This window comes from Myxine glutinosa, chromosome 1, assembly GCF_964187855.1.
Source record: "Myxine glutinosa chromosome 1, kmMyxGlut1.1, whole genome shotgun sequence".
In the NCBI taxonomy this organism is placed as follows: Eukaryota; Metazoa; Chordata; class Myxini; order Myxiniformes; family Myxinidae; genus Myxine; species Myxine glutinosa.
Genome location: NC_136261.1, coordinates 74370062 through 74394993, shown reverse-complemented (window position 1 = coordinate 74394993; position 24932 = coordinate 74370062). Strand labels below are relative to the sequence as shown.

The 24932-nt window shown below is 44.9% G+C and overlaps 1 protein-coding gene across 1 annotated transcript in view; it reads right to left on the bottom strand.

Annotated features, from left to right (window-relative positions):
* LOC137425159 (E3 ubiquitin-protein ligase Rnf220) overlaps positions 1-24932 on the bottom strand; it is a 329803-nt gene that overhangs the window by 81323 nt on the left and 223548 nt on the right. Inside the window, exon 4 of the mRNA XM_068113312.2 lies at positions 2573-2621. Within this exon, the coding sequence (XP_067969413.1) occupies positions 2573-2621 (49 nt within the window). The remainder of the gene's footprint in view (positions 1-2572; positions 2622-24932) is intronic.

Genomic DNA, 24932 nt, shown 5'->3' with positions numbered 1-24932 from the left:
TTATCTCCAAGCAAATCGACTTATGTCACTCGTAAACACAACATTGCTTAGCCTCGTCAATAGGAAAAGCGCAGCGGTTCACACTGAAAGACACTTCGTCCTCTTTCCTGGAGTAAAGTACAAGCTTGCTCCCGGAGGAATGATCCGCTGTTAAAATCTCTATCACTCAGTACATTTTACACATCTATTAATCTCCTCCTCACACTTTCAAACTTATCCATAAACTATTTTTCATGCCATTTGTTTAAACCGCACATGTAGCTAATTTCTTTGATTAAACTATCTAAAGCTTGCCAACTTCCTGGAAGGTTAAGTCGAGGATCCTTTCGGTTTATTCTTCCACCTCACTTCATCTACCACTCCAGGTTTGTTGGTTCAGGATTGATTGCTTCAAACGGCCCTTTAAAACGAGCTCAAATCGATTTTTAACAAATAAATTCAGTCTCTCGAAATTCTTACTAAACCATAGCTTTTTCAGGCAGCAGTGCGTTTTGACTTTTCTTTCCTAAATAAAATTCCACAATCCTGTTTAAACGAAGCGGAGAGTTTTTCAATAAGGTTTTATTGTTTCATAATGTCTCTTCCAACACAGAAAAGTTGAAACTTCAAATTTACTATCAGCATGGATAGTTTGATGACCATTGGGAATGCTAGAGGCACAAGAGGTACATTCTGCGGTGAACTGAAATTTCTGTGAATCCTTAGCTCGACTGACATCAGCTCTATCCTGTACTAACCTGATCTGAAACCCAATGAGCATATTCTGAAGCTTGAGATCTTCCACTTGGCTCCTGTGCACGTCTTTAAATACTTTCCAGCAATGATGGGAAATTCAGACAAAGCAGCTGGGATGACAATGGGAATTCAATCCTCGCATCCTAGCTTCCCATTTCTTCATCCCGTTGCGTCCTCTCATCGCCAGAGTTCAAAACGCAAAGCGTTTTGGCCTTTTCTGCTTTGCCAAAACTATACGAGCTTTGGCTCGGGCTTTATTTCACAGATGTCTCACGCGACAGAGCTTTACGGCTTCACGGGTGCAGCTGGGGATGCCATCGGCTGCCTTGTGCTAATCACCGTCCACACTGGGGACCAGAGAGCGGTCGGCTCGCCGCGCGCCATGGCCCAACCCGCCTCGCATCTCTGCATGCCAGCTGATTTACGGGCTCCAGAGAGCTAAGGGGCTCCGGTGAGATTTACGTGGAGAGAAATTTTGCGTTGGGTCAAGGAGGACTGATCAGACAAAGAGAGAGAACGAGCACTTTGGAAGCATTCCTGAGTCGATCTTCACAAGCCGTGGCCACGGTTCTCCATCTTTTCCGCAGATCGGTCCTCCAACAAGAGACAGAGAGAGAGATGAAAAGAAGAGGGAAAGAATGAGTTGATGGAACTTCACGAAGCAAACGGGGTAACGTCCTCAGCTTCCACCCTCCTTCTCCACATCTAATGCCTTCAAGATGTTCATGGCCTTGTTATGGGATTCTGTTGGGCCATTAAACGTGGGAATGGACTCAGGAATCTGGTGCTTTTAAAAGGTTCTTATATGCATGAGGCTTTGCAATGCTGCAATTTGTTCAGATCATTCGCCGGTTTGGTGAAGGTGCATTCGCTTCTCCGAGCAATTGCAGCATGGAGTTGAAACTCGACTCGACACTCCGGCCGAGACCTTCAATCGCTCATCTGAATATCTTTAACGGAAATTCCCAGACAAAGACCCTAGAAGCAACTGTTGTTACCCCCAGAGTTTTACCGCTCTTTGGATATTGCACATTGCGGCCCTCAGTCAAAAGTTGTCGAAATGAAAAAACCTTGGTACAAATAAAAAACAACCTGCAAAGTGTGCAACTAATTGTTCATATCCCTTAGCCGCATGCAATATGGGAGAAGAATCATTACCCGAGGGAAAAGGAAGGAGCGTAACCGACAGAGATGAAGCAAAGGACAATTGAATTATATCCTTAGGCCTTTGTGCTACTTACTGAATTCAAGTTTTAACTTTTCGTGTCAAAGAAGAAAAGAAAAGTTGCTAATTTGCCAAAAGAAAGTCTGGTTTATAATGTGACATATGTAACACCTTTAGACCTACGTCTCTTCAAAAGATCACCGTACCCAACCCCTGCCTTTGCCCTGAAAAAATAGGTGTGTGTGTCTGTGTGTGTGTGTGTGTGTGTGTGTGTGTGTCATTTTCCAGTCAGTCGGACTGGTTAAGTACATTGAAAGAAAACGATGGGACCGAGCACACTTTGGCCTTGTATTAGCGCATCTTTAACGTCCACCGACGGACTAATCATGCTTGCAGATGGGTCCCCAACTCAACGACCATCTGAGGAACGTCACATTCATTGATGCAACCAACACCCCCGCCTGCGAACCACCGATGCCACAGTATATAATCTGGTCAGGAATCGAACCCGACTGGACAGCTCAAAGAGGAGTGCGCTCCTCTACACCATCTTATATAATAAAGCAAATAAACAAATATTACGCATCCATCAATGGGCCAAACCGGTCAAATTACATATAGATGGATGATTAATGCCAATACATGGAAGAAACTTGTGAAGGAAACACTCACCTTGCTGATACCACCCAGAAGGGCTTCTCTGAGAGCAGGTTTCTTCGCACTGCACAGACAGAGCCATTCAGTCACAACCAACAAACATTCAACAAACATTTTACACCCACAACACATTTAACACATCTTTAACTGACACAGCAATTGATTGTAACAATTTCAATAAATGATAATGACTGATACTGATAGTCAAAGAGCCAATATTTGCATAATACAGGTAAAATGTCTGTTGTAGCTAAATCACTAATACAGAGGCTAGACAAAGGTGGCGTATCACAATGTTTGTAAGTTTCCTTAGACATCACTCAGCAAATACATTAAAAGATTGATTGTTTTAAAGGTACACTATCACAGAGATGGAAATCACAGAGCACGAATCCTGAAGAGCAAAACTGTGTTAGTATGCGGGGTTTATTAAGTCCCACCCCTGTGAGCACACCTGTGGATGGTCACTGTGCAAAACACAAAGTTTCAGGACCATGATCTATATATTGCATCTGGAAATGTGAGAAGAGCTTTTGACCATTCCGCCTCCCTTCTCTATGCACTATGCAGGTGCCAGTCTGTGTGTACAGCCCCCTACAACACCAAAAAACACACACACACAACCGCCACCACCACCACCTCCACCAGCACGACCACTATTTCACCTGTGCACAGGTAATAAATAAGAACGCTTAGTATTTCAATGTAATGCACTGAAATCAATATGCGACATTCGGATTAAATATTTGTACATATATATATATATATATATATATATATATATTATATTATATATATATATATTGTTGTGGTTTTGAGAACCCCTCACTTGTAAATAATTATTGTAAATATTTCATCATTTCAAAGGTTAAAGGTTGCACCCATAGTTAGGCCACAGCAACACGTAGGACACCATAGGACTATCAGTTATTTCCTTAGTCTGTGTCTAGTTAAGGCTGTGTTCCCAATAGTTGAATCTGCGTTGCATTAATCAAATAAGATAGGCCCCATTCCGTCCATTTTGCCAGCCTCTCTCTCCAAATTCTGTTACGCGCCTTTGCTTGCCAGCAGCATTCGCTGCCTCGCTCCAAACGCCATTACGCACGCGGTCAAGCTTGGAGAAGAAGGGGGCGGAGCGCCAAGAACAAGGCATGGCCATGTCAACGAGCCGTCAAGGGCGGAGCTGGTGAGCCCTCGCTAACCAACCAGGGCTGAGGTGAGTTCACTGGCGGGCGTGTCTCTATGAAGCGTGCATTGATTTCAAAGCGCGTTATATAAGCGCAAGCGGCAAGCCCTCTCACGGACTGTGCGGGGAGAGTTCGATTATCACGGACTGCGCGGAGGTCGGGCGAGCAAGCACATTGCATTGATCGATACGGACTCGTTGGGAAAGGCGCTTTATGAACCTATTGATCGGGAGGCGCGCTTGTTTCAAAGGACTGCGCAGGGAACCATCGTTTGATACAGACCTTGATTGATCGGGAGAGAGAGAGCGTTTGGCACGCTATACGTACGCTGCAGTCCAGCCGCTCGCATATGTAAGGTCCGGTCGCGCGCCAACGACACGCGAAGCTGCCTGCCATTCTTCGCCAGCGGACCCGGAGCCTGGACGGAGTCGACCTGCCTGGACCCATCTGCTTGGACCTTCCTCCCCTACCACTACCATCCCGTGTGAGTCTGTCTGTTTGTCCGGGGTTGTAAGTAAGACTGTATAGTTAAGATTGCCCTGTGTCCTTTTGTTCTTCTTCTTCTTGTATATTCCCTTCGTTTCCTCTTCTTTTGGTTTTGTACATAATTAATAAACCCACTTATTTGTTCTTCCTTCAATCTGGCTTCCTCTCCATCCGATCGCTTTAGTCTTTTCCCCATTGAGTACCTGTGGCACGATTTCGGAACCGCTTTAATCGGGTTTAGTATTTGTTAACGGCCCGAGTCGCGGCTCGCTTCGCTCAGCGTATCCATTAACGCTGCGGATCGGGTGGGAGTTATCTCCTCGCTTTACGGCCGGTGGTAGTACTTAGGTAATAAGACTAATTGGGCTTACAACCCTACTTACCACCGACCGGAAGTGACATCATAGCTTCCAGGATTGGGGGACGGCCAGCTTAAAAGACAAGGGGATTAACCCCCCCCCCCTTGATAAGAGGAGCGCCGACCCCCGAATCCGCAACAATATATATATATATAATTATATATATATATAGACTGAAACGCAAAAGAAACGAACCACCTTTGAAACCTTTAAATATCAACAATAACACTGCGTGTAGTAAATGTGTGAACTTATTTGTGGACAATAGTGTCCTCACTGTCAGACAAAACGGTCACGGATGGTCACTTGAACCTTCAATGGTCACTTCATAGCACAGCTGTTGAACAGCCGTTTTGACTGTCAGTGATTAGCCAAGCGGTACGGGATGATTTTAATGAGCTGCACGTGATGTCTTGATATTGGCTTTAAAAAGGCCAGTGCAAAATGGGCATTTCAATCAACATGCCACGATTGTCAAGGGATCAACGGCAGCGTGCCCTGGGCACGCTGCAAGGCGGACTGAGCTACCGTGAGGTGGCACGTCGCCTTGGCTGTTCACACCAGACGATATCGGCCCTGGTGGACAGAGACACCCTCCACAACTCTGCAGATGACAGACCTCGATCAGGGAGGCCAAGAGTCACCACTGCAAGGCAGGACAGGCAGATGGTCCGAAGTCACCTGTGGGATCGATTCCGTCCAGCATCCCGCACTACGGCAGAAACTCCGGGGCGTGCAAACCCACGGATCTCCAATGATTCTGCACGAAGACGACTGCATGACTATTGCAGTCATGCAAGAAACTTACCACTTGTTTGAAATGTAATAAAATTGTAACAGTTCAAAATAAAACAAACCAACAATTGCCAATTGAAACATTGGCATTTTATTGATGACATGTCAAGTTTTTGACCAAGATACACCATCTCATCAGTTTGTTCTACAGTACAGAACAGCGCAGGGTGCAATGTCAGTCCCCTTTCAATAGCATGTGTGGCCACCATTGTTTTGGATACAGGCAGTGCATCGTCGGCGTATACTGCCTACCAGTCTTTGGATGGATTGCTGCTGGATTCTGTCCCACTCAGTCCTCAATGTCTGAAGCAGCACTGCCCGTGTCCTGGCCCTGCCAACTACGCGTCTCCCAAGCTCATCCCACAGGTGCTCTATGGGATTCAGGTCAGGGGAGAGCGCAGGCCACTGCATGGTGTTGATGTTCTCGCCTTGAAGAAATGCAGTGGTAAAGCGAGCAGCATGGGGACGAGCGTTGTCATGCTGAAAGGTTCTCAGTTCTGGGTGGTCTAGCAGGAACGGCAGCAGATGAGGTTGCAGGATGTTATCCACATACCGCTGGGTGTTAAGATTCCCATCCACAACCACCAGTGGCGTCCTGTACCGGCCTGATATGGCGGCCCACACCATCACACTTGGGCCACCCCACCTGTTGGCTTGACGCACGCAACAATCGGCATATCGCTCGCCAGTTCTTCTCCAGACACGCTCACGCCCATCAGGACTGTCCACACAGAACCTTGACTCATCGCTGAAAGCGACCTCGTTCCACTGCGCCAAGGTCCACCGCTGAAGCTGCTGGCACCATCTCTGTCGGTTGCGGCGATGGGCAGCCGTCATCACGGGGCCTCTGTATGGTCTTCTGGCAGTCAGACCATAGTCATGCAGTCGTCTTCGTGCAGTATCATTGGAGATCCGTGGGTTTGCACGCACTGGAGTTTCTGCCACAGTGCGGGATGCTGGACGGAATCGATCCCGCAGGTGACTTCGGACCATCTGCCTGTCCTGCCTTGCAGTGGTGACTCTTGGCCTCCCTGATCGAGGTCTGTCATCTGCAGAGTTGTGGAGGGTGTCTCTGTCCACCAGGGCCGATATCGTCTGGTGTGAACAGCCAAGGCGACGTGCCACCTCACGGTAGCTCAGTCCGCCTTGCAGCATGCCCAGGGCACGCTGCCGTTGATCCCTTGACAATCGTGGCATGTTGATTGAAATGCCCATTTTGCACTGGCCTTTTTAAAGCCAATATCAAGACATCACGTGCAGCTCATTAAAATCATCCCGTACCCCTTGGCTAATCACTGACAGTCAAAATGGCTGTTCAACAGCTGTGCTATGAAGTGACCATTGAAGGTTCAAGTGACCATCCGTGACCGTTTTGTCTGACAGTGAGGACACTATTGTCCACAAATAAGTTCACACATTTACTACACGCAGTGTTATTGTTGATATTTAAAGGTTTCAAAGGTGGTAAGTTTCTTTTGCGTTTCAGTATATATATATATCTATATATATATATATATATATGCATATATATTTATATAAACATATGGTATATATATATATATATATATATATATATATATATATATATATACATATATATATATATATATATATATATATATATATATATATACAGTATACATATAGATAGATAGATATATATATATATATTATATATATATATATATATATATCTATCTATCTATATGTATACTGTATATATATATATATATATATATATATATACTAGCAGAAGTACCCGGCATTGCCGGGCGGGGAGGGGAGGGGGAGGGGGAAGGGGAGGGGAGGGGAACGGGGGCAGAGCGAGCCCCTTGGTAAAGCGAGCGATTTATTTTTCATAGCGTCATTGCGTCATCGCGTTCATAGCGTCATAGCGTTTCATAGCGTCATAGCGATTTTTTTTTTTCATAGCGTCATAGTGTTCATAGCGTCATAGCGTTCATATCGTTCATAGCGTCATAGCGTTCATAGCGTTTCATAGCGTCATAGTGATTTTTTTTTTCATAGCGTCATAGCGTCATATCGTTCATAGCGTTCATAGCTTCATAGCGTTTCATAGCGTCATAGCGTTCATAGCGTCATCGCCTTCATAGCGTTTCATAGCATCATAGCGATTTTTTTTTTCATAGCGTCATAGCGTCATATCGTTCATAGCGTACGTTTCATAGCGTCATAGCGTCATAGCGTCATATCGTTCATAGCGTTCATAGCGTCATCGCGTTCATAGCGTTTCATAGCGACATAGCGATTTTTTTTTTTCATGGCATCATAGCGTCATAGCGTTCATAGCGTCATCGCGTTCATAGCGTCATAGCGTCATCACGTGATCGCTCTGAGCGAATCAGGGCCCACCTGCTCTGATTCCGTTGATTCCGTGCGCTGAAATGCGCTGAGGTAAATATGAATAAAAAATATGGATCGTCAAATATTTTGAGTTCGGCCATGTTCGTCCCAGGCTCAATGGCCATGTCTATGCCAAATATCAAGCACGTAAGCCTCTCCGTTTTGGAGTCTATCGGTAACATTACACACACACACACACACACACAAACTGTGTTATATATATATATATATATTATATTATATATATATATATATGTATATATATACCATATGTTTATATAAATAAATATGCATATATATATATATATATATATATATTATATATATATATATATATATATGTATATGTATGTATGTATGTATGTATATATATATATATATATATATATATATATATATATATATATATATATATATATATATATATATATGTATTGTTGTGGTTTATGGAAAACACTAAAAAGTAATGGCAACCACCATACAGGTCCCTTAGAATAGTTATTTTATAGCAGACCATTATCTTAGCCCCTTCCCCTTATTTCGGGTTGTTATGTCTTGATGCGTTGTGGAAAGGAAAGATAGGTCCTCCACTTACCAGGCAATGCACCAGGCTCCAAGGCACACCATGGTGTCCAGGTTCAGAAACCCCACCAATCAGGGTGAAAGTTACTGTGGGGGGACTAATGGGCGGAGTAACGGGCTTCACGAATCAGGAACCAGGAGACCTCTAAGATTCCCACCTCCCCCTTCGAGGGTAAACAAGGGGATTTTTAACACGTTTTTTTGACTCTCTTGGTTCGTGGCTGGCATCACAATCAGTCACGGTTCATTCGCTCTCTTGCACATGGACACTTTGCTCTCTGCCCAGTCTCTCTCGCCTCACTCAGACCGAGGACACTTTTTTTTTTCTTTTTTTTTTGTATACTGAATCGAGGCTCGTGAAAGAGCTAACATTTACTTCACAAACAAATCAACCAGACAAACAAAACACACAAAAAGCGGGAGCGGAAAACAAGTTGGGGAGAGAAGGTGAAGCACAGAAACACAACATTTGAGAGCAGGGAGATGTGTGGAAGGGAGAGGGCTTGGGGGGAGGAGGCATGGGAAGGGGGGGGGGGGATGGAGGGAGAAGTATAAAACACAAGGACACCAATGACTTCCAGGACAGAAGTTGGTATTTCAAAAAAGTGGAATTGGGGTGAAATTAGCGGGGTAGAAAAGATCAAGGTTTTGGATGGGGGAAGATAAGAGATGGTGGTGAACAGCTGTTTTAAAGACCTGGAGGGTGGAGTGGGATTGAAGAGAGTGAGGGAGTTTGTTCCAGAGGCGGGAGAAAAGAGGAATGAAGGAGTGAAGGTGAGCAGAGAGTCTTGATTTTGGCAGTTTGACCATAAGAGGGTTGCAGGCAGATCTTGTGCAACCTGTAGGAATATTTGCGGGACAGAGCCCAGAGAGAGCTGGGGGGGCAAGGCCAGAGAGGAGTCGGTAGAAGATGGAAAGACCACCAACCTGCCTGCGGTGAGTGAGTGAGAGGCCCTTGGAGTTAGCTTCATCACGGGAGATTCCAATGATTCTGAATGCTTTGGTTTTCAACAGCGTGAAGACGAGCTAGGTGTGAGGCAGGAGCACCAGCCCAGAGGGGAGAGCAGTATTCCATTGAGCTGCGGATGAAAGCCTTGTATGTGGTGAGGAGCTCAGGTGTGCCAAGGAAGGACTTCGCACGACGGAGGATGCCCAGTCGGCGACTGGCTTTGGAGGCCAGATTTGAAATGTGGTTTTCCCAGGAAAGATCATGGCAGATAGAGAGACCCAAAAGCTTGAGTGACAGAACTTCTTGGAGAGGATTATTCAGAAAGTGGATGGGAGGTTGTCCAGTCGGTCTTTTCGGAGAGACATCGTAAGAGTGTGAGATTTGTCAGGATTGAAAGACATGTTCCACTTGTTTGCCCAGTCTGTGATTTTGTCCAGGTCTGCAGAGAGTGAGGAGGCAGCAGACTGCCAATCTGAGGGATGAAGAATGGAGCGACAGAGAGTAGAGTCATCAGCAAAGAGATACAGAGGATTTTCAAGAGAGTCAGAGAGATCATTGATGAAGACCAGAAAAAGCACAGGGCCTAGAACACTGCCTTGTGGAACTCCAGCCTGAACAGGAAGAGGAGATGAGAGAAACCCATTCAGGGCCACACGTTGACTACGACTAGAGAGGAAGTCCGCCAGCCATGCGTGGAGATTTCCATGGATACCAAAAGAGGAGAGTTTGGTGAGCAGAGCGGGTGGTACCAGACCGTATCGAAGGCACGTGATATGTCAAGGGAGACTGCTCTAATTTCCTGTTTGGCATTGAGGACCTCCATCCATTGTTGAGAAAGCAGAAGCAGCATGTCCAGAGTAGAGTGTCCAGGTCTGAAACCAAATTGATGATCAGAGATCAAGCCATTGGAGAAGAGGAAAGATTTCATATCTGAAGCAATGATGGATTCCATGACTTTGCTGATAATTGGGAGAAGGCTGATTGGTCTGTAGTTGCTGGATCTGTTTTTGCACCTTTTTTTGTGCAAAGCGGTGATGTTGGCAGATTTCCAAGCAGATGGAAGATGACCTTGAGCAAAAGAGAGGGTGAAGAGATCAGAGAGAGGGAGTGAAAGAGCAGAAGAACAGGATTTTAGGACCCGTGGGCTGATGCCGTCAGGTCCAGTTGCAGAATCCGAGTCGAGGGTTGACAGAAACTTTTCCACCTTGTCAGGAGGAAAGGACACAGAGTCCAGGAGCAGCTGGGTACGACTGGGTACGGTGGGTACAGAGAGGGATGGGTTTGGGACACAAGATTTAGAGGCAAACACAGAGTTGAGGCATTCAGCTTTTTCACGTGCGGAGTCAGCCGTGTGGCCATTTGAGGTGAGGGAGGGGATGGAGGGGGAACAAACACCAGAAACAGATTTGACCAGACGCCACCAGGATTTGGAAGAGGGAGACAGATAAGAGAGTTCGGTCCTGAGAACGGAGAGATATTGTTTCCTGGCTCTCCTGAGGGTGGACACACACTATTTTCGGGCTTTGTGAAAGGAAATGAGATTTCCTTCCGTTGGATTTGCTTTCCAGGAGACGAAAGCAAGTTGTTTCTGGGCAATAGCCTCACCACAAGATTCCGTGTACCATGGATGGGAGGAAGGGTATGACAACAGAAGACGAGATGGGATAAATCTGTGCATGAGAGAGAGCAGTTTGCTTTGGAAGAATTCCCAGGAAGAATTTATGTCAGAGGCAGTAGAGATGGGAGACCAGTCCAGATGATTGATGGCTGCTTGAAGACCGTGCCAGTTGGCCTGAGTGAAATGCCAGACTCGTCGACGCTGAGGAGGCTCTCTGAGAATGGTCAGAGAGATGTCCACTTTAACAAGCACATGATCAGAAGAGCCGATTGGAGCAGAAGAAGAGCAGCAGACATTTTCAGGGAAGTTAGTCATAACCAAGTCCAGAAGAGAAGATGCTCCGTTGACTGAAATCCGGGTTGGGAAATTGACAGATTGTGTCAGTCCCAGTGAGTCACAGAAGTCCTTTGCTGAAGAGCCATGGCTGGTGAGAGAGGTACCCACACCCAGCCAACTGGCATGGTGACAGTTGAAATCACCACATATGAGGAAGAGAGAGTTGGGATGGGTAGATAGAAGTTGGTCCATATTCTCAGACAGCGAGATGTAGATGGAGTCATCACTGTTTGGTGGACGGTACAACACACATATGAACAAAAGGTGGGAGCGAAGGGGAAGCCGTAGCCAAAGGTATTCCTGGGGGTGAGGTGGAGAGAGGGCAGTGCAGGGCGAGTGAGGAAGAGAGTTTTTAATAAAGATAGCAACCCCACCTCCAGGACGAGGCTCAGGTCTATCATACCGGAGTAGGGAGTAACCTGGGAGAGATACCAAGGAATCAGAGACATCATGAAGGAGGAAAGTTTCTGTTAAGCAGATCACGTCTGGTTTGTCAGAAGCAACCTGTATGGAGAGATCAGACATGTTTGAGCGAAGGCCCCGGATGTTTGAGGTCCATACTGTTAAGGAAGAGGAAGGGGGAGCATCGGATACAGAACAGGGGGGGGGGGGGGGGGGGAGCGGTAGGGTAAGATGTGGAAGAGGAGGAAGAGGTAGGGAGAGCTGTTGAAGGTGTGTCAGAGATTACAGAATAGCTCGGAGAAAGGGAAGGATGGGGCAGACAAAAGGTTTGATGGTGATTGGGAGAGGCGCAGTGAGGTGTTATTTGACGAGGGGGAAGAGCGAGGCAGAAGGTTGAGGGAGATGAAGGTGAAAGTTGGAAGGGGGAAGAAGCGGGGAGGACGCTTTGAGGGGGAGGGGTGAGAGGGGAGTCTAGGAGGGGAGGAGCGAGGGAGAGTCTCGGAGGGGAGGGGCAAGGGGGAAGATTTGAAAGAGATGGGTGATGGGGATGATTTGGAGGGGATGGGCAAGGGGGTAGATTTAGAGGGGAGGGGTGATGGGAAATGGGATTTTGGGGTGATGGGATTTTGAAAAATGTACGATTAATGGGAAACGAACATTTATTGCAAAATGAGTTTCTTGAGACATTCGAGTCAAAAATACGTTTGAGGACGCTGGAGGGAGGATGGAGTGCTGGAGAGTTTAGGGAATGAATGAAAGATGCACTATAAGAGATGGAATTTTTTTTTGGAATGAATGGATTTGGTGAGCAAGTCGAAAGCATCCTTTTATAGAAGAAGAAGAAAAAGGTGTTATAGAATATGACAGAATACAGGTCTTCAGGGTTCAGATGAGACATTTTTTAACAACGTGATCACAAACAGCGTGGTCGAAGAATGAACGAACGAACAACTAAGAACGAATAAACGAATAAAAACGGAAGGAAATGTATTTGGGTTTTTTTTTTTTTTTGAGATTTTAAAACAAGGAAGTATGGGATGAAAAGACCGTGAAAAACAGAGACCGGAAAAAAATTGCAGCGCGATCGGAGAACCGCTGAGACAAAAACAAAGCCTAAAGCCAAGGTTGGACACAGTAGCCTAGTACTACACTTAGGCTTCAGAATACACGATGAGAAAGACCGACGATTCTGTACACAGGTATGAAAAACCAACGCCAAGAATACTATTAAAGACACCCCAATAGGTACATACAAGACCAGTTTCGACAAAAACACAATTGTGAAAAGTTACTTAACTTCGAAAGCGAGCGTGCATGGACAGCTTTGAAGAGACGAGACCTCCAATCTTGCGCATGCGCATGCGCCTGCCCGGTCTCTCGCCTGCCCTTGCTCTCTGCCCGGTCTCTCTCGCCCCACTGAGTACATAGGAAATTGTCATCTTGGCTGGTCTCCCTCTCACAGGCCTCCACACCTGCATTGCTCCACTCCGCGGCACGTGTGCTCCGCTCTTGGGGCCTGGATTGTTGGCTTGGCACGTGTGCTCCTCTCTTGGCCTGGGTCACTCTGCCGTGCTGACGATCAACCTCACTTTGCCTGTCCGTGTTGGGATCGTCGTTACCTGCTCGTGCTTCTCAGTGGCGACAAGGAGACGGTTGGCACCGCGAGGAGAGGTATCCGGAGCATCGGAGCCTTTGTGCTATCAGGTTCCCTACGCTCGCTGTTCGTCCCCTCCACTCCAAGTGAAATTGTGCTGGGCCCATGTGATGTTTATCCGTAGTAATCGTCATAAGGCATAGAATAAGCTAAGTTTCTGCTTCTCGTGCCTTTTTCTTTGCCATTGAAATACTCACATTGTATATATAAATATGAATGAATGATCGTTTTTAAGGCCATTTTCCCCACGAGAGCGGGGGTTAGCCTTGCGGGCCCCATGACAATCATGGTTCCCTGTTTGAGGCAATGTTTTTATGGCCGGATGCCCTTCCTGACGCCAACCCTTAGTCGCCTCTTACCTGTATTCCGTACAGGGATACGGTGTACCTATTCTAAACAGGGGCACACACCGGGATCATTCATCCCAGAAAGCTGGTACTCAATTTGCCGACCTCGGAAGGATGACAGGCTGAGTCAACCCCCCTGGCGTTAATTCAGCGATCAACCGCGATTCGAACCCAGGATCCTAGGATCCCAAGCCGGCACCCTAACCGCTAAGCCAACACCAGGCATATCAGTAATATATATATATATCACTTTTTCCATTTGCGAAATTTGCATTTATGTTTATTTAAATTATACAATGGACTACAAAATGTGAATGTTTCATGATATTTGTTATATTATATCACCTTTATCCCTCAATATTGTTGAAATGAAGATCAAATAGCTGTATGTTGAAATATGTTGAAAAAGTCAAAACTTTACATGGGGTGTACTTACTTTTTCACGTGACTGTATATATATATTTATATATATGCATATATGTCCTTCCACTTATCCATCTCTCTCCATCTTTTTCTGTCCAATAGGTTAAATGCTTCTGCCAGAAACACAAGTCTAAACTCTAACAGTCATCTCTGTTCTTTCATAATCATCTTCTCTCACCTGTGTATATTCAATCTTCTCTTGTCCGTTGCCTCGAGATCTTCCCTGAGGGATTACAGATCTGCTGCTGACCACCAACCTCATGGTCTTTCCAATTTCCAAGAATGGCGTTGCTACACCCAGTGAGACCCTGTTCCCATCTATCTCCTTGCGTTCCTCCGCTTGTGGTGACTAAAGTGCCATGTACATTTGTTGTTGTTCCCCTGTTTTCCCTCTTTGCCCATTTTGTCTATTGATCCTTTGCCCCCTGTTGTTCTGCTCTTCCACAAGCATCAATTGATCTACATTGCCAAAATAATGTTAGGGGAGGAAGGATGTTGGAAAGGGAGGGTGAATGTTGAAATGATTTTTGAATGGTGAAGGGCTTATTTACAATCCAATCATGCAAAATGTAATGAAAGTTTTCTTTCTCTAAAAATATGGGTTTTGAAACATGTTAACACACTTATTTGTATTTTGAAAGTTCAATAGCGAGTGAATGGAAGGATACAGATAATAAATTACAACATTACAGGGTCTGAATTTTACATTAAAAAAGAAAATAAAGTTTTCAAGCAGAGCTGTTTTTAATTCTCCCTATTTCAAAACTTTATTGAATTCTCCGTTGATTAATTTTCACTTATAGGTTTACAATAGCAATATAATTAAAGAAAAAACCTTGAAAAAACTATTCACCCATTTTCATATTCCTGCTTTCCTCCGAATGAAGAGTGAAGAGCAAAAAGGTTGTGTGAAGGTTTGTAGTAGAACAAAAAGGAAATTATCTGATAATCCACATGTTATAACCTTCACTTGTTCTGATACATTTAATTTAACCAGAATACAGGCTGAAGAGCGACCGTTTAATTCATCGATATGACCAACTTTGAGCCCATTTAATTTCACCAGCACACACACACACACACACACACACACACAACACACACACACACACACACACACACACACACACACACACACACACACACACACACACACACACACAAATACACACACACACACATACACACAACACAAACACACACAGAACACACCCACAACACACACACACACACAAATACACACACACACATACACACACACAACACACACACACACAACACAAACACAACACAAACACACACACAACACAAACACAACACACACACACACACCACACACAACACAAACACACACACAACACACCCACAACACACACACACACACAAATACACACACACATACACACACACAACACAAACACACACACAACACAAACACACACACAACACAAACACACACACAACACAAACACAACACACACACACACACAACACACACACACCCACACACACACACACACACACACACACAACACACACACACACACAAATACACGCGCACACACACAAACACAACACACACACACACAGAGAGAGAACACACACACACAACACACACACACAGAACACACACACACAACACACACACAGAACACACACACAGAACACACACACAGAATACACACAGAGAACACACACACGCACACAGAACACACACGCACACAGAACACACACGCACACAGAACACCACCACGCGCACACACACAGAACACACACACACACAGAAAACACACACACACACACACACACAGAACACACATACAAACACCAAACAATTTGTTGAAGAACAAAGTTGACATTTTGTCTTTGGGGAAATTAAAGTGTAAATTTATTGATGTTGTCACATTCTGTCAATGCGTATTACTGCAAAGAATCTGTGGCTACAAGGACAAAGGGTCAATCTGTTCATTACTATGCACCTACGATGCATAGAAGAGGAGGCAGGAGTGCGGTTGGAAAAATGAGGAATTAAAAATTGAGAAAAGGAGGTGAGCAGATGGTGATGGGTGAGAGAAAGAAGGGTAGTCCGGTGGTCCGGCGGCTGAGGGGGTGTGCAGCATTGGGACTCGCTTGTGTGTACTATGTGTAAAAGTTATTGCAGCTGTGGAGGGACTCTGGAAGAATTTGAAACAGCAAAAGGGCTTACCTTGTGGAGCCTTTCATGGATGCAGTTATGCTCTGAGAGCATTGGAGGAGTCGATTTATTTATTTAATCCTAGCAACCTGGAGTAATTGATTGATTAGATGACAGCTGATTGGTTGCTCCCTCCATCTAAATGTGAGAGATGTGGGGAGGGGGGGGGGGGAATATATACATACAGTGCATTCAGAAAGTATTAACAACTCTTGACTTATTTCACATCTTGTTTTCTTACAGAATGAATGAATGAATGGATTCAATTGAGATTTTTTTTTGTCACTGATCTGTGCCTACAGGCAATGTCAAAGTGGAATTTTTTTTATTTTAATTAAAACAAAAAAAAAGAAAAAGCCAAAATGTCTTTAGTCAATAAGTATTCAACCCCTTTGCTATGACAATCCAAATTCAGCTCAGGTGCATCCAATTTCCTTTGGTCATCCTTGAGATGTCTCTACAACTTAATTGATTCCACCCGTGGCCAATTCAATTGATTGGATATGATTTAGAAAGAAACATCTTTATATATAAGGTCCCACAGTTAACAGTGCATGTCAGAGAAGAAACTCTACCATGAAGTCCAAGGAATTGTCCGTATAACTCCGAGATAGAATTGTGAGGAGACATAGATCTGGGGAAGGGTAGAAAACAATTTCTAGAGTGTTGAAATTTCCCAAGAACACAGTGAGCTCCATCATTTAGAAATGGAAATAATATGGAACTACCCAAACTCTTCCCAGAGCTGTCCGTCTGACCAAACTGAGCCACCAGGCAAGAAGGACCTTCGTCAGGGATGTGACCAAGAACCGAATGACCACTCTGACAGAACTACAGAGATCATTGGCTGAGATGGGAGAACTTGCAGGAAGGCCAACAGTCTCTGCAGCACATCACAAATCTAGGCTTTATGGGAAAGTGGCCAAATAGAAGCCACTCCTGAGAAAAAGGCATATGACAGCACGACTAGAGTTTTCAAAAAGGCAGGTGAAAGACTGACAGCATGAGGCAAAATATTCTGTGGTCTGATGAGACTAAAATTGAATTCCTTGGCCTGAATGCAAAGAGATACATCTGGTGGAAATCAAGCACAGCTCATCACCCATCTAACACCATCCTTACCGTGAAGCATGGTAGTGGCAGCATCATGCTATGGGGATGCTTTTCAGTGGCAATGACTGGGAGACTTGTAAGAATGGAGGGAACAATGAATGGAGCCAAATATAGGTGAATGCTTGAGGATAACCTGCTTCAGAGTGCAAAAGACCTAAGACTGCAGCGATGATTTACATTCCATCAGGACAATGAGCACAAGCATAATCAGCCAAATCAACACTGGAATGGCTTCAGAGCAAGAATGTGAAAGTCCTTGAGTGGCCCAGCCAAGGCCCAGACTTGAATCCCATTGAGAATCTGTGGAAAGACTTGAAGATTGCTGTTCACTGATGCTCCCCATCCAACTTGACAGAGCACGAGCAAATATGCAAGGAAGAATGGGAGAAACTCCCCAAATCCAGATGTGCAAAGCTGATACAGACAAACCCAAGAAGACTCAAAGCTGTAATCGCTGCCAAAGATGCTTCCATGAAGTATTGACTCTGGGGGTTGAATATTTATGTTAATTAGATATTTGTGTATTTCATTTTCAATAAATTTGTAAAGACTTCTGAAAAAAAATTCCACTTTGACATTATGGGATATTATGTATAGATCAGTGACAAAAAAAATCTCAATTTAATCCATGTTAAATTCAGGCTGTAAAACAACAAAATGTGAAAAAAGTCAAGGATTGGGAATACTTTCTGAAGGCACTGTGTATGTATTTAAGTATATTTATATAACTGGTCTGTCACGAATGCCAATTGGTCCGTTGCACGATAGCAGGGTCCAATCATCTAACACCGCTTACCTGTACCACGTGACGGTCCCAATCAGGGAACGTACCTTCCCTCCGGCGGTGTACCACTATCTTTTGTTCCTGGATGGAAATTTAGATGACCGAGCAACCGTTAGTACCCGCCAGGCTAATGCAAATTTTGTTACGGCCGATCGTTACTCTGGGTGCGAGCAATGGTGGACCAATGGAAGAAAAGACATCCACCGACAGAGAAAAAAGAAATGTTTAACGATTCGATTTATTTGCAAGTATTTACAGTGCACTTTATCGATAGGAAAGAAAAAGGGACAAGAGGCAGAAACTTAGCTTAATTTACGCCTTTTGATGATTACTACAAATAAACCCAACAAGGGCGCCCATCACACATTCACGGGGGAGGGAAGGGGAACGAACGTTGGGATCCTGTTCGCAAAATGGTTCCGATTTTACCAGATGCTTCTCCTCGCGAAGACCTTTGTCTGGACCTCACCAATGAGTACCAGGCCAGCAAATGGCAGTCCCCAACACGAGCAGGCAAAGTCGATCCTCAGCACGAACACGAGCCGGTAAGGGCGATTCCCAGCATGAACATGAGCAGGCAAAGACGATCCCCAGCACAAACTTGGGCAGGGAGTCCCAGCGTGAAAAAGGGCAGGTAAGCAGGCATGTGCAGAAAGAGTCCAAGTCATGCACACTTGCAGAGTGCAGAGAGAGAGAGAGAGAGAGAGAGAGAGAGAGTGTGTCGTGCACACGTGCACCGAGAGGGAGTCCGTCAGCCAACAGAGAGCAGGGAAAGACTGGCCAAGAGAGTGAATCACATACAGAGGCCTGTGAGAGGGTCTGGCCAAGAGCCCACATGGCCAGCCAACAAAGTTCAAGGCCAAGAGAGAGTAATGCAGGCACGTGCTAAGTGAACAAAGTCCTAAGCCAAGAGAGTCATGCACACGTGCAGAGGTAACAAAGTCCAAGACCAAGATAGAGTAATGCATGTGTGCAAGGCCTTTAGTCCAGCCCTTGCCGAAAGCGGGGGGAGGGGGGGGGGGGTACCAGGCTTCAGATTGGTCGAGTTTGTCACTCCGCACCTACAAGCTCCCCCGAAGTTCCTCCACCCAGCCCTGATTGATGGAGTGTCGCTTACCCTCCACAAGCCCTCTCGAAGGGACTTTTACCTGGTGCATATCGCAATGGTCTTTGGTCAGTCTTCTGTCCTTGAAGACTTTGAATCAATAATTGTGGATGCAATCTTGGTGCATCTGCCTGGCTAATTATCCCTTATAAGTAAGGGCATGTCTTTCCCTCCCCAACACATAAAGACATACTAACCCAAAATAAGGGGAAGGGGCTAAGATAATGTTCTGCTACGAAATAACTATTCTAAGGGACCTGTATGGTGGTTGCCATTACTTCTTGGCGGTTTCCCAAAACCACAACAATATATATATTAATATATATATATATATATATAAAAGTATATATATATATATGGAACCGCCTTTCGAGGCCATTTTTCCCCACAGAGTGGAGATTGGCTATTTATTTTTTTTGGGCACCGTGGTCCCCTTTTTGAAGCAATGTTTTATGGCCGGATGCCCTTCCTGCAGCCAACCCTGTTAGTCGCCTCTTCCGACACACAGGGAATTACCAGTAAACTGGTACTCAATTTGCCGACCTCGGAAGGATGACAGGCTATGTATGTATGTATGTATGTATGTATATATATATATATATATATATACTGTATATATATATATATATATATATATATATATATACTGTATATATATATATATATATATATATATATATATATATATATATATATATATATATATATATATATATATATATATATATATGACATTACATCGTTTCGCGCATTAGAATCAGCACTACAAGATGCTCTTCTGGAGCCGCAGACAAAACCGTGCGTCGTGGCAGTGACGTCATGGTGTTCGGCCCAGGATGGAAAACGGATTTACATAATCATTACTCCCGACTGAAATCATACACTTTTAATAATACACTTTTCTTACTCATTTTCACTCCTCACCTTTACATTCTCTCGCTTTTATTTCTCTTTATGCAGTTATTTTATTTAAGGCCTGGCCTCGATAAGGATTATATAGTCCGTGACTGGAGCTTTCAACATAAATAAAAATGAGAAAGAGGCTCATTTAACAGTGAAAAATACAAAGGGTGAAAGAGATGGAGGGGAGACAAGGTTCTGCTAAACACTATATTGGCAAACCTAAATTGTGGTTTACTACCCCAAACATGCAAATTACGATATAGCTATTCCACCAATTAATCCCTTAACCCTTGAAGTCAAACTTTTAAAAGTAAACATTTTAATATACTTTTAATATTCTCTCTTCAATCCTACTCCTCCCTCCAGGTCTTTAAAACAGCTGTTCACCAGCATCTCGTATCTTCACCCATCCAAAACTTTGATCTCTTCGACCCCCGTTAACCCCTGGATGCAGTGATTGGGTCTCGGAGGCCCACAAGGTTTTTTTTGTTGCAAAAACTATGCTGTGCAATTATTTTTTGGGAATGAGCCTCATTTTCACCGACTTTCATGTTGTTACACAAAATTCAGTGACATAAAAAAAAAAAAATTCATTCAGACTCGTGAATCTTCATTCTTCACTTATAACCCGAAAATCTGACACGAATGCAGGCCTGGGGCCTTCGAGGCCCCGCATAAATGTTGTTGTACTACTATGTTATATCATTATTTTCTTGATATGAGCCTCATTATATGCTCCTATAACTTGGTTATAAATAATTCAGTGACAAAAATATGAAAATTTAAAAACTTTACACGAATACATTTGTGGGGCCTCCGAGGTCCAATGGCTGCATATGTGAGGAATTTTTGAGAGTTGTGGACATATACATTCTAAATAAAAGGATTAGTGAATCATATATTTTGAGCAATACTCCTCCATGAGCCGCAATTTTATAGAGAAAAAAAAGTTGAAAAACCAAGAACCCAAATTTTTTTTTCCCAAAAAGAAAAGAAAAGATTCATTACTTGTATGGGATTCTTCCAACTAATAGGATCAATGATTCACATTTTCTGAGCAAATACACATCCATGAGCATCGACTTAAATTGAAAAAGGATATGAAAGAAAAAAACAGAAAAAAAAAACCGAATACATCCGTTGGGCCTCCGAGGCCCAATGGCTGCGTTTATGTAGGATTTTTGACGCCTGCATCTAAGGGTTAATTCACCCCAGACCCACCTTTTTTTGAAATACCGACTTCTTTCCTGGAAGTTCTGGCAGTGTCCATGTGTTTTATACCTCTCCCACCCCACCTACCCACCCCCCTTCCCATGCCTCCTCCCCCCAAGCCCTCTCTCTCCCACAGATCTCCCGATGTCCCTGTTCTCTGCTGTTGTACTTGTGTGCTTCCCTCTACCCCCCACATCTTGTCTCCCGCTCCCTTTATCTTATGTTTTATGTGTCCATTTGTTTTTTTGTGATTGATGATAGGTCTTTATACGAGCCTCGATCTTGTATACAAAAAAACAATAAAAAATAAAAATTAGTAACTGGATAAAGGAGAAAAAAAACTTGTCAAAGTTTGCATTAAGCCATCAATGGGTAATCTTTCACACTTCAAAAACCTCTTCCTTTACTAACTCCAGACAACTACCATTAAACAAGCTCGCACATCCCAAGAAATTACCATCAAATTCATCACCATGGTACACGAACCAATCAGGGACACACCTTTCCAGTACCAGACACTGAAACGCTTTGTGTTTTTCTATCTTGGCAATATTTATATCAGGCCCACTATTCAGTTTGCTCTATTATACACTGAACGATGGTTATAATGGTTGTTGTCAACCGTGAAATGGGAGGTGACAAGTTGGCGCGATCTTGTACTTTACCATAATGTTGTAAAGTAGACCGCAATAAAAAAAATTGACATTTATTGTATCACGCAACATGAGGGTGTTAAATTACACTCAAGCAATCAACCATTCCTGGGGCTGATCCCCTTCTGCTTGGCTTCGAATACCACGATGTGATGTATTAGAAAACAAATTAAAACAAGTGTCCCAATACTTATGTTGCTGCGGGGCTTCGTGTTAGCTAAAGTGGCATGAGGTTCTGTATTGTAATCTGATGATTGCAGGTTCAGAGCAGACTCCCACCTCCACCTGCCCAACCGAAATAGGTAATGGCAAACCACCCAGTGCATTCCTCCGTAGTGCAGCGATAACCCATCCGGATATAATTCTCAGCCAGGAAACGTTCACAGGTCGTCCCGGACATCCTGATGCCCCGCAAGGGGTGTGGGATATGTAGTTGGATCTGCATGTGGAGTCAGTTAGCACACAAAGAGGGACATGGTGGAAAGGAAGTGACGTAAAAATAAGAAGAAGAAGAAGAAGAAGAAGAGGAAGAAGAAGAAAATGTTTTCGATGAGGGAGTGTCAGAAACAGTTCTACATCACTGAAGATCATCAAGCGAAAGAGGCTTCAGGGCACGAAGACCCCACAGCATGGCTGCAGAAGCCAGGCCACGAGTATGAGGACAAATGGCGGGAGGCCCACGCAGAGCGGACGACATTACGAGGCGTTATTAAAATTCATAGCCCCGGCGCGCCTCCTGTTTGAAATTAATTTCGAGCCCGCCAGGCGGTCAAAAAGAACGGGCAAAAGTCAATTCCCTCCAATCTCCGGCGGTAAGGAACGGCTCTCCATTGCATTGTGATGAATCTTCCCTTTAACTGAAACAGCAGCGAGTTTCTTTAGGACTGTGATGCGATTAATCTACTTCTGACTATGCAGGCGAAAGATAAAATATGCCATTTTATCTCCATGATGAATTACAACCTCATTGAGGGTTCGGCATTTTGCACATTTCCTTCTCTTATTCTCGCAGCCATAGTTGTAAAATCAAGGAAGGGGGGGGTGCCCCCCTACATTCCATCTCTTTAACGTGCCATATTACCCATCAAGGAAGGGGGCTGCCCCCCTACATTCCATCTCTTTAACGTGCGATATGACCCATCAAGGAAGGGGGCTGCCCCCCTACATTCCATCTCTTTAACGTGCGATGTTACCCATCAAGGAAGGGGGCTGCCCCCCTACATGCCATCTCTATAACGTGAGCTATTACCCATCAAGGAAGGGGGCTGCCCCCCTACATGCCATCTCTATAACGTGAGCTATTACCCATCAAGGAAGGGGCCTGCCCCCCTACATGCCATCTCTTTAACGTGCCATATTACCCATCAAGGAAGGGGCCTGCCCCCCTACATTCCATCTCTTTAACGTGCGATATGACCCATCAAGGAAGGGGGCTGCCCCCCTACATTCCATCTCTTTAACGTGCGATGTTACCCATCAAGGAAGGGGGCTGCCCCCCTACATGCCATCTCTATAACGTGAGCTATTACCCATCAAGGAAGGGGGCTGCCCCCCTACATGCCATCTCTATAACGTGAGCTATTACCCATCAAGGAAGGGGCCTGCCCCCCTACATGCCATCTCTTTAACGTGCCATATTACCCATCAAGGAAGGGGCCTGCCCCCCTACATGCCATCTCTTTAACGTGCCATATTACCCATCAAGGAAGGGGCCTGCCCCCCTACATTCCATCTCTTTAACGTGCGATATGACCCATCAAGGAAGGGGAGTGCCCCCCAACATGCCATCTCTTTAACGTGCGATATTACCCATCAAGGAAGGGGGGTGCCCCCCTACATGCCATCTCTATAACGTGCGATATTACCCATCAAGGAAGGGGGCTGCCCCCCTACATGCCATCTCTTTAACGTGCGATATTACCCATCAAGGAAGGGGAGTGCCCCCCAACATGCCATCTCTTTAACGTGCGATATTACCCATCAAGGAAGGGGGCTGCCCCCCTACATGCCATCTCTATCACGTGCGATATTACCCATCAAGGAAGGGGGCTGCCCCCCTACATGCCATCTCTATAACGTGCCATATTACCCATCAAGGAAGGGGGCTGCCCCCCTACATGCCATCTCTATCACGTGCGATATTACCCTCCATGTCACACCGCATGGTTCGTCGTCATTTACAGTGATGTGGATGTCCACCTGTTTCTCTCATCTCCAGCCAATTACCCAAAACCCCATCAACATTTTATTATTATTATTATTTTTTGGATACAAGATGAAGGCTCGTGTAAGAGATAACATTGATCACAAAAAGACAAACTGACACATAAAACATATGATAAAGGGAGCGGGAGACAAGATGGGGAGAGAGGGGGGGAGCACACAAGTACAACAGTACTTCCTATAGAGAGCCTGTCCTATAGAGAGCAGGGACATCGGGAGATCTGTGGGAGGAAGAGGGCATGGGAAGGGGAGGGGGGAGGCACGGGAAGGGAGGGGTGGGGGTGGGGATGGGAGAGGTTAAAAAAAACCACATGGACACAGCTATGACTTCCAGGAAAGAAGTCGGTATTTCAAAAAAGTGGATCTGGGGTGAATAAATGGGGGCAGAAAAGATCAAGGTTTTGGATGGGGGAAGATAAGAGATGGTGGTGAACAGATGTTTTAAAGACCTGGAGGGATGAGTGAGATTGAAGAGAGTGAGGGAGTTTGGTTCTCCAGGTTGTATCTGTCCTGGTGTCTCTCCTGTCCTGGTGTCCCTCCTGTCCTTGTGCCTCTCCTGTCCTGGTGTCTCTCCTGTCCTGGTATCTCTCCTGTCCTAGTGTCCCTCCTGTCCTGGTGTCCCTCCTGTCCTGGTGTCTCTCCTGTCCTGGTGTCCCTCCTGTCCTGGTGTCTCTCCTGTCCTGGTG